General features: G+C 46.0%; 1 protein-coding gene across 1 annotated transcript; it reads left to right on the top strand.

Moving 5' to 3' along the window:
• Positions 1 to 3282: 3282 nt before the first annotated feature.
• Positions 3283 to 10103, top strand: CBLN2 (cerebellin 2 precursor). Its single transcript, XM_025365387.1, has 4 exons — positions 3283 to 3345; positions 4490 to 5012; positions 8005 to 8124; positions 8402 to 10103. The coding sequence occupies exons 2-4, from the start codon at positions 4656 to 4658 to the stop codon at positions 8597 to 8599; spliced, it is 675 nt and encodes a 224-aa protein (XP_025221172.1). The 5' UTR covers positions 3283 to 3345; positions 4490 to 4655; the 3' UTR covers positions 8600 to 10103.
• Positions 10104 to 11019: the final 916 nt, after the last annotated feature.

The following is an 11019-nucleotide window of genomic DNA, read 5'->3' as shown; positions in this document are numbered from 1 at the left end:
GTGTGTGTGTGAGAGAGAGAGAGAGAGATATTTTCTCTATCTAATCATCTGTTAATGGACACGTAGATTTATTCCATATTTTTGCTGTTGTAAATAGCACTGCAATAAACCTACCAGTGTAGGTATCCTTTTTGATACAATGATTTATTTTCCTTTGAGTAGATAGTCAGTGGTGGAATCAATGGATCCAACAGTAAATCTATAATGCATGCGGAAGATGCATTTCAGGGATAGGTTATATCCAAAGAACTCAAATTTAAGTTCTATGAGAGATAGATATTTAGAGCAAATGAGGGGTACTTGAGTTATCCTAGCCTCTCCCCTTCCCACATTTTCCCCTGATAGGAGAATATTTTCCTCTTCAGCTCTATGTGAACACCTGTCTTTACTACAGGGTGGTTGTGGGTGTTAAATTGTTTGTTATATCCTAGACAAAAGGCATGGTGCAATATCTGACATACCACAGGTGTTCCATAAATGGCTGTCATTGTTATTGTCTGTGGGAATGTCCTACTATTAAAGTTCTAGTAGTAATAGCAACAATTATTAACATGGAAAAGGGAGAGAAAAAGGAATCCCTGAGATAACTAGAAAAACGTTTGCTTTTAAATCTTGACATTTTCTGAAAATTTTTCTAAGCATATTTACAAGCTAAAATTCCAACACTTGACTTAAATATCTTCTTATGTGAAACAACTAATTAATCAAAGAATACATAATCTGCTTCTCTGTCAATTTGCTATCTTTTATGGTTATGAACTTTCTTCTAAAATAATCCGTAGTCTAAATTTAAACCTAGCCTCTTTATTATATAAGAATGCTTATAGCATTTTTTTTCAATAATTTAGTCCAATAAGTCACATAGATTAAAGGTGTCTCTACATATATAGAATTTAAACATTTACATTGCCACATAGAAAGTGGTTTTCTTTTTTCCCCCAGTGTTGATGATGATAGTTCCTGTGTGCTTGCATTTATATTAGCCAAAAGAAATGCTTACAGGATTGAGGAAAGTTGTGGAGTAGAGTTGCTGTTTAAAGATTTATAGATGTGTGAGAAGTATTGCTATAAATTAGCATCCCCAGATTGGTCTAATTATGTCTGTATCTCACATGCCTTTCAAATATCTAGTATTCTTTGCTATCTCTGCTTACACTTAAATCAGTTCTCTCTATGATGGAATGATGGATGGGGGCTTAGTTTGACAATAAGATACTATCAAATGGATGAAATATTGGAATAAAATAACTATCTGAAAGTAAGAATGTACTATTTCCACTCTGTTAAACTCACAAAAATGGTAATAAAACATGGCAAACTGTGGTGGATTTGAAAAAGCTTCGTGGCAAATGCCAGTACCTATCTCCAGCATGGTACAAAAATGTTGAAGTATGACATTTACAGTGAGTATAGCTTAGGAGGATGAGAGATTTTGGAAGTATTGTATATTTTCTACTACGGTTGCATGTTAGGTTAACCAGGAAGCATTTCGCTTAGAGGTACTTTTAATCACATCCTTACACCCATACTAAATATTTTGTCTCACCTAGCAGTGTGCAATGACTTTCTGCACATCCATTCCAGTTGAACTGATCCGACGTGAATTTCATCTCAGCGCTTAGAGATGATACCTTGGCAGTTCTGTTGTAAATGGGGAGAATAGCAGTGAGAGGGCCTATGGGAAAATAAGGCCTTCAAAACCCCCTACCTGAAAAGACCTCCGTTTGTTAAGGTGGAATCAGACACTGCTGAAATCTTCAAAGGGACGAGGGTTAGGTGTGAAGTCTGGAGGAATAAGAAATACAGGTGCTCTAATGAACAGCACTGGCTAACTTTGTATTATTATTATTATTAGCCTATCAGAAAAGACATATCATTCATGTCAAAAGACAAAGTATTTTTTAACCATGTTTTTAAAAAATCAGGCTACAGAGTGTAGATTTAAATATTGATCGTTTTTTAGACCGGCATGAACTATACGGCCCAGCTGTCTGTGCAAACGCTGTGGCGACGATAATAACCGATGCTAACCTCACCGCAGCATCTATCATCTTGGCAGAGTTGTTTGTTAAGATCAGTGAAGATCCAGAAAAATCAGGCGGCGTGCTGCTTGGTTTTGCCAGGAGTAAACGTACTGAAGGATACCGGGAAGACTGGTCATTATTGTTCTTCTTGTGGTTGCTAGTATTATTAGTATTATTATTATTATTACAGAGGCCAGCGCTGCTTTTGGGGTGAAAGACCATCAGCAAACCTCAGCCTTGCCGCCAGGACTCCACCGTCTTCTGTCCGAGTCTGCGGGTCCGCAGATTGCGGCAGGGAGGCCCGGGCACCCGCAGGTGGCGCCCCACGTCCGTGTTTGCGCCCTCGCCCGCGCTCCAGGCGCAGCTAGGAAACCCAGCGCGTCTCCCCGGGTCTTTGGAGCCAGCGCGGAGACCGCAATTTAATAAATAAGCGCGAGTGCCAGCCGCTCCACCAGCCCGAGGTCCAGAGGAGCTGACACACAGACCCGGGCCGGAGGCCCCTCTTGTAGCCCTGCGGGAACCGGACAGTTCCCCAACTGGGGACTCTGGAACCACAGCTCCTAAATCATCAAATTCTCAAGCTTTTTTTCCTCTCTTCGTCCCAGCCATCCCAGTCATCGTCGTCGTCTTTTTTTTTTTTTTTTAAACTTATTGTTTTTTTCGCCCCTTTCATTATGAAAGTGGTCACGCCATTCAAGATTAAGACTTGGAGGGAATTGGGGAAAGAAAAGAAAGAATCTAAAAGAAGAGAAGCGACCGGTGCTTTTAAGGGTGCCTAATTTTCAAACGAGACGTCTGGGAGGATTTTGCTCTGGGCGTTTGGGTGAGCTGGACGGGGGCATTGGAGGGTGCGGCGGGCTTGGGAGCAGGGAAGGTTCGGAGTCCTAGGGCGGCGGCGGCGCTCGGCTATGCCCTCTGGAGACTGGCGGGGCTGCGGGGCCGAAGGGATCCGCGATGGAGCCGCGCTGCGGGCGCGCTGGGCGCGGGAGTGCGAGGGGCCCCAGGCAGCGGTGCGGGCGCGAAGCCCAGGGACTGGAGGCGCCCGGGCGCACAGCGCGGGGCGCTGAGCAGGGCGAGACGCGGGGTTCGCGGTCCCGGGCACGGCGCCTAAGCGGGCGCGCGGGGCGCGGGGCGTGGTGCACCCCTGAAGCGGCGCAGGCTGGAGCGGGAAAGCGGCAGGGCGGGGCGGCGCGGTTATTGGCCACGCGCTGGGAGCAGGGTCGCGCTCCGTGTCCTCCTCCCGACAGCTCCCACTCGCCTCATTTTCTCTAAGCAGAGCAACTTCGCTGACAGGGGAGCTCACCCAGCATGGATGTTCCAGGTAACCACCCCCGACCTGCCCTCCCCTCCGCGTGCAAGCGCCTTCTGCGTGGATTTTAACCAGGACTCTCGCTGGTCCAGATCGAGGGGTGGGGGAGGTGGAGAGAGAGAGAGAAGGGAAATAATGTAGGATCGGGGCTGCGGACAGCGATATTTATCAAGAGCCAACTTCTCCGTTCTTAGAAAGAATATTGGAAGAGTTAATGGGAGGCTGTGGGCGGCGAGGGGGCGGTTTCTCTGCGTGTCTCTGGGCTGGTATTGAAATGGCCGGTCTGCTTTCCTGGGAGGAGCGGGGACGGGGCAAAAGTGCAGATGGGCGCGTAAGTTCGCAGAAACCTGCAGGGGCTGCTGCCCAGCCAGAAAGAGAGAATCCCCTGGGTCTGGAAACAAGAGCTGGAGAATAAGCCAAGCCTGGGATTCCGTCGTTGGAATCGGTCCTTCCGCGGAGAGAGGAATCCCAGGGGTTTCACGAAGGGGGCTCGCTAGTGGCTGCAGGGACCTTGGAAGTGAGTGTTTGGTTTTACTGCCTCTGTGTGTGTGTGTGTGTGTGTGTGTGTGTGTGTTGTCATTTTTCCCCTGTTAATCTTCTTCGCCCTAAGGAGATTCCTGGGGTTTGTTCTTCGGGTGGAAAATAGATAAAACCTGTACCAAAGGGACTTAAATGGACTTTAAAAACATCTCGAGGATTGAAAAATAGAGGATAGCAGGGAAACAAGGGAAAGGAAAGGGGTTCCTTGGTGCTGCTCCAAGGAAATGCCTTGAGATGAAGGCGAGAAGGCAAGCATTCGTAGGTTTTTCTTTGCCTACGTCTTAGCCCCCTCCGCGCTGGTAAATGGGCGGGGTGGCGGTGACGCCTTCTGAGGGTCTCGGGGCCCGTCTTAGCGACGAGGACCTGCACAAGCGCGGCCCCCTCCCTCATCGCAGGCCCGCGCGCCGCTCGGGAGCCTTCAGGGATGCGCTGCCCGCTGCGCCCGGGCGTTTCTCCGGACCTGTTGTGCCAGATCGGAAAGCGGGTTGGCTGTGCGCGGGACCAAGGGGGTGGCCTTCGGGGAGAGCCCCCGAGCTGCAGGCATCTGCTCCCAGTCCCCCTTATTCCCGGTGGCTCCACCTCCCGGTGTAAGGCTTTGGGTTCTGTGCCCTGACAGGTCCACGGGCGCCTTTCTTCTGAGAACGACCCTGGCCTTGACCGTCAGAGCGGGGGACAAAGGCCCGCGGAGGCTGCTGCGGGCCCCGCGCGTTCCTGCGCGCCCTTCCGCGCCGCTCGCGGCCCCGCTGGCCTCCGCCCCCGCGCGCCGCCTCTCACCAGCCCCGATGCAGGCGCCCGGCCAGGGGCCCCTCGGGCTGCGGCTGACGATGCCCTGGCGCCGGGGGGCGCTGCGCGAGCCGGGCGGCTGCGGATCCTGCCTGGGGGTGGCGCTGGCCCTGCTGCTGCTGCTGCTGCCCGCCTGCTGCCCCGTGCGGGCGCAGAACGACACGGAGCCCATCGTGCTGGAGGGCAAGTGCTTGGTGGTGTGCGACTCCAGCCCGTCGGCGGACGGCGCCGTCACCTCCTCCCTGGGCATCTCCGTGCGCTCCGGCAGCGCCAAGGTGGCCTTCTCCGCCACGCGGAGCACCAACCACGAGCCGTCCGAGATGAGCAACCGCACCATGACCATCTATTTCGACCAGGTCAGCCGCCAGCCTGCCCACCCCGCCCCCAGCCCGGGGAGAGGGGCGGGGATCTGCGCGCCCGGGCTGGGGTTCAGGCTTCTTGGACGTGGAGTTCCCAGGCTCTGTCCTCCCCCTCTGCCCTGCTACTCTCTTTCCTCCCGTTTTATAGAACGCACTCCTACTCTTTCCCTTTTCCACATTGTGGCTTTTTAAAAACTTTTAAATGATCAGCCAACTTGGCACTTGGATGACTGAGAGTCCCTTAAGGCTGTCTAAGCTTTCTAAGAGTTCCGTAAACCTAAAGATTTGAAATGTATTTCCCAAAAGGAAGCATTGCACGTTTTACTTCTCACGGCGGTGTGGTTGATGGTCTTCAGTCACCCAGGTGCCCACCTGAAGGATTGAGTGCATTTAAATCTCACCACTCTCAGAAAAGGACTCTTCCCAAGTCTCTGCCAGCATTTGGAAAATACAGCCTATTGCTTATTTTGAGGAATAGATTGGGGGAGGGATGTTTATCTTAAGAAAAAAAAAAAAAAGAAAGAAAAAACGTGAGGACGAGCAGGGATGGTTATATAAATACTAAACAAAATATTGTGATTATATAAGTAAAATATATAGTAAATAAAATATATACCATAAGCAAATGCAATATATACAAATCTTTTAGAAGAGCAGTGACTTACATCACCTTAAGCCACTTAACTTATGCCATTTGGTTCAATGCAGAGGTCTCAGAGATATGATCAGGCCTTTCCAAACCCTTCTCTGGATTATTGGTGCCCAGGGTTAAAGGCTGTAACCTTCTTTTTGGGTCCCGCTCGCCTGGTTTCTGTTGTTTTTCAGAAAAAAAAAATTAAAAGCATTATAGAGATTTCCAAGCTTTAGCTAATTAGCTAATTGCCCAATCATTTTACCAAAGTGTTTCCCACAGAATGGAGCGCCTAGCAGTCCCTGACAACCTACCAGGGCTTACTGTACGTGTTTAATTGACTTTCCTTTGGTCTGTTAGGCAACTCTTTAACTTAATAACCATAAACCTACAGACACACACTCTTGACTCTATTTAAGCCAGGGTATTTATTTCTTAATCATTGTTAAGCTTCAAGTATTTGAGGTATTTTTTTTTGGGGGGGGGCGGGCGGAGGCATGTGTCTCTTTAATTCATTTTTTTTTTTTTACAAAATGTAAAATTATTTATTTTGATTATGTCCAAATGAGACAACAATGGAATAGGCATTTGGGAACTAATACTCTATTAGTACGATTTCCTTTATATGCTGTTATTGTTATTATTATTCACTTACAATGTCTTGCAAAGTTTTCATAGCATTTTTATATCCCTCTTTGCATTTGTGTATCAAGAAAGCTCTGTGATGTAGGGCAGGATAAGTAGTAGCAGGATTCTAATTTTATACATGAGCAAACTATGGCAGGGTGCGTTCAATGTTTCTCTGGCTCCCCAGTTAATGAGGAGCTGAGGTCTGCTTTTCTGGGTCTGGTTGGGTGTTCTTGCATCTACAGCAGGGATAAATTCTACCTGAATTTATCAGCTTCCAGAATGTAAAATTGAGGTGAAGGAGTTGAGGTGAAAGAAAGAAGCAGCTCCGGAGGCTTAAATGGAGACTGCTTTATCCTTTTCTAAAGCTTTGTAAGGAAGACAGCGAGCATAGCCTTATGAGACTGAGAATAGGCATCCCGAGGTGCTTGTCTTAACAATGGAGCCCAGAGTGTCTGTCTCAGTCCTGCCCTTGAGTGGAGCTGAAGTGGTGCTCCCAGCTGGGTTGAAGAAGCTGAAACAGGCATATTTCACAAGTGATTTCGGCGATCGTCATTGGCAGCATTTCACATTACGTTGGGAATTGCATGTTATTTATCTATAATGAGCCTGTAAGAAATAACAGCAAAGGTATTGCGGTTGAAGTTTATATTCTCATTAGATCACAAGATCTTAAACCCAGGATTTTGATGTTGTTGCTGGCTGTTTATTTTAAAAGGCAGGCCATCTTATTATTATAAAGGAGTTGTGCATTTATGGATGAGGAGGATGGAGATGGCATCCAAAGTGGCCAGAGTCTGTGTTGAACATCTGAAAGAAATTGGGTCATCATGGGGGTCCCGCCACTCTTGAAATTCTGCTTATGAAACACTCACCCCTGCCCTTTTATCTGAGAAAAGCCATCTGCAGGGTCATGAGCTCATTCCAGGTGGCTAATTTTGTCATTGTTTTGCATGTTGTAGAGTTTGCATTAGCTTAAGCTAAGGATGTCCAAGCTGCCGATTCTCTATTTATTCAAGCTCATTTACAGGGCACCATAGCTCAGGCAAGAGAGCAGCACATTGCTCAGGGAAAAGTAAGGAAAAGCAGGAGTAGTAAATGTTTTTCTGCAAAGGTCTTTCATTCAACACCCATCATCGACTACCTACTGTGTGTGTCCAGAGTGTGCCAGGCACTGGGAACCACTGGAGATCCACACCTCATACAGCCCCTTGTCTCTGGGAACACATGAAGTTAGGTCCCAAGCTTGAACTTGCAGAAGTGATCTTTAATTGGCCTCTTGCTCCATAGCCCCTTCTCTACCCACTCAGAATCGAACTTTTTTTTTTTTTTTTTGGTCAGACAAGGTATCATGTTGATGTACCCATAATCCCGCGACCTCCCTGGACTCAATTTAGGATTTAACAAGCTTACAAGCTTCGATTCCTTTCTCTCTGCCCTGCCCCTTTAACTCACAAAATTCACAGCCAGTTTTTGAATGCATAAATAAAATATGCTTTAAAAATGTTGATTAGTTACAATGTATTAAAATACCTTTGAGATTACTTCCTGCTGTAGGATCTTTTAACTTCGGTACTGCTTCCTTTCTGGGAAGCCAGAATGCTGAGGATGCTGAATTTGTGTTCCCAGCCGCTGATGAAGGAGGCAGTGTTGCTGGTTATCCAAGGATGATGAAAACATACACTGAGGAGGGGCTTGCTATTGTGTGCTGTGTTCCCTCTTCTTTTTCAGGTATTAGTAAATATTGGCAACCACTTTGATCTTGCCTCCAGTATATTTGTAGCACCGAGAAAAGGGATTTATAGCTTCAGCTTCCACGTGGTCAAAGTGTACAACAGACAAACCATCCAGGTGGGTAGACTTGAAACTGGATCCTTTCAGGTTTGGGTTAATAGTTCCCCATCGCTAAAGACCCCTGCACCTGGTCTCTGAGGTTGAGGGAAACAGGGTATTGGGCTATTTAGGGGTGATGCGGCTCTGAACTAGCTGGGAGTGCTCACTGTCAGGCCCCCTGATGTGTACTGGAAGGGTAGGACGGGGGTGGGAGTGGGGATATTGGCAGAGGAGAGAACAGTGTGTAGGAGTTGGGTCCTTTATGGTCTGCTGAGCTCTACTCTCTGCATTTTAGGTCAGTTTAATGCAGAATGGCTACCCAGTGATCTCGGCCTTTGCAGGAGACCAGGATGTCACCAGAGAAGCTGCTAGCAATGGCGTGCTGCTGCTCATGGAAAGGGAAGACAAAGTGCATCTCAAACTTGAGAGAGGCAACCTCATGGGGGGTTGGAAATACTCCACATTCTCGGGCTTCTTGGTGTTTCCTCTATAAACACAGAGCACCCTAGATGGTGGGGGAATGGCAATCTGGACCCAGGAATCCGCCCTTTAAAACACCCTGAACTTGCTGGAATTGGGACACCTTGTTTCCAACCTCCATCAGCCTGTTGCTGTAGAAGAATGATTTCCTTTGAAACCTCCAGTACTTTTGTTTTTGTTTTTTGGAATATTGACAATTCCTCGGGAACCTGGCCTCTAATTAGTTTTAGATGACAAGGTCTTAAGGAGAAATGAAATTATCGATTTGAGCAATTTGTACCTGTGATTGTAAAGTCAATATCGGATTTTATTGTTGGGACCATGGACCTCTTTTGTTTGTATGTTATATGGTTGTCCCAATGGAAGGAGAGCTCCTGATTCCAGGATGGACTGCAGGTTGCAGTCAGGGCTTGAAGCAGGAGCCCAACAAAGAACCACCTGATGGACAGTCCTTGACATGTGTTCTGTGTGCGTCTGTATAGCCTTAAGAAAAAGAATGGCTTCACTTTCATTCTGTATTCTTCCCCCCACCGTGTGGATGGGAGGACTTGGGAGGGGGATGGGGACATTGTGAACCTGTCAAGAAGTGCTTTATCCAGAGAAGCAAGTTTTGCACGATTGGACTGCAGCTTTTGTTTTGTATTGTTTGTGTTTTTTCTTGAATAGCTTTACTTTTCTTTCCACACTCAGCTCTCCCTCCTCAACCCCACTTTTATTTTTCTTGCTGGGATTGGGGAGAGAAAATATATGTTGAATTCCTGGATAAGACCAAACAAAACAAAACATTAAAATACCTGTATGTTTTGTTTTAGACGAGACCAAACCAAACAGAAAGAATCTGTTTATCGAAGTAAAAATAACACAATGTACAATTCGGCTTATTCTCTCAAAGAGATTCTAAGATGCACCTTTAGAACTATTAATAGCAACCTGGATTTTTAAAAAATTTATACTTCAGAATGCTTTAAGAACCTGGTGTTCCTGGGTGGTCCTGAATCGTATAAGTTGGGAATGGAAGCTGTAATGACCAAGTCCCCTAAACATACTGCTTCTTTGCCACGTGTGCTGTGACTTCTCAGCGGGTGTTTTAATTTATTTGGATCCACCTCTGAGTGAGCGCACAGTGATCAGGTGCTTCGAAGCCAACAGACCAGCTCCTCTTCCTCCGGATCCTCTTTTGATCTGCCCAGGAAAGGGATGCATTGCCACTCTCCTGCATGCACCTGGCGAGAAGCCACCTGGAAGTCACTGTGGTTAAAGATATTGGTGGAGGTACCCCAGGAGCACTGTTACAAATCCTTCTTGTTTTGGCACCTCTTACAACAACATTATTAAGACACAGCTGAGAGTTGATGGGTGTGTAATTCATATGCCAAGGAAATGTCACTGATCCCAAAGCAATCAAAGAGGAGACCTCAAACCAGATGTTAATTTGTTCTTTGTGTAACAATGTAACCAAAATATTGATGATGAAAGTCATAATTTAAGATTCAGAATAAATGGGTTTGATGTCTGGCTTGCTCTTATCCTCCACTTCGTCTCCCAACTCGTAAAATGTGTGGAAGTAAAGGCCGACTGTCAAGGACCTGGGGAAGATAAATCTATACAGTGCCTCTGTAAAAAAATGTACTCTCAAACACACACACACCGGTATGTGCAGACCTGGCTGTGGGTCTGGATGGATATTGTACACTTAGATATATTTCAGTTTATACATATGTATTCTTTAAAAGGAAGATCTTGGGGGAGATATGTGAAAAAGACAGCTTAAGAAGGTTTTAGGGACAGGCAGTCTGCTTTTATCACATGTCATCTTTGATGTGGTGCAAGTTCCAATCCAGTATTTTCATCAGTGAACACTGATATAAAAGAAACTAACATTTTAAGAGCATAAGTTGTTTCCAAAAATGTGTATGTGAGGATGGAGAGGAATTAGATTCCATTTTTGAAAAAGAAATTCAGTGGTGATTATATAAATGACAAAATGTATAGTTTGACTAAGGGTCCAAGTTTTACTTTCCTCGGATGAAGAGCATAATGGGATGCAGAATTTTATTTGAATTGAAATGCTGTTGCATTTTGTGAGGGAAAAAATCAATAAAAGAGCATTGGGGTACCTTGGCTTTGTGATTAGGAGACACACTTCTAAATAAGAACATTATTTGTGAAGGCTGATAACATAGCGAGAAGGATGCTGGAATATGGTTTATTACTCTTGGTTATTTTAGTCCTCTTTCCCCCATTTCCTTAAACTTATGTTCAATTTCAAACAGGAAACTTCGTTAGAGGACAGTATAATATTCCACAGATTGAAGCGTATACAAGTATTTGTTACTTTTGTCACTTAATCATATATAACACATGTATGTTTGTATGTACACCTTTATTACATACAGGTTGTTATTGGGCTATCCTGGCTAATAAGCAACCTAT

This window comes from Theropithecus gelada, chromosome 18 (genome assembly GCF_003255815.1).
Source record: "Theropithecus gelada isolate Dixy chromosome 18, Tgel_1.0, whole genome shotgun sequence".
NCBI classification, from domain to species: Eukaryota; Metazoa; Chordata; class Mammalia; order Primates; family Cercopithecidae; genus Theropithecus; species Theropithecus gelada.
Note: the sequence above shows the minus strand (reverse complement) of the source record. Positions and strands in the feature narration are given on the sequence as shown.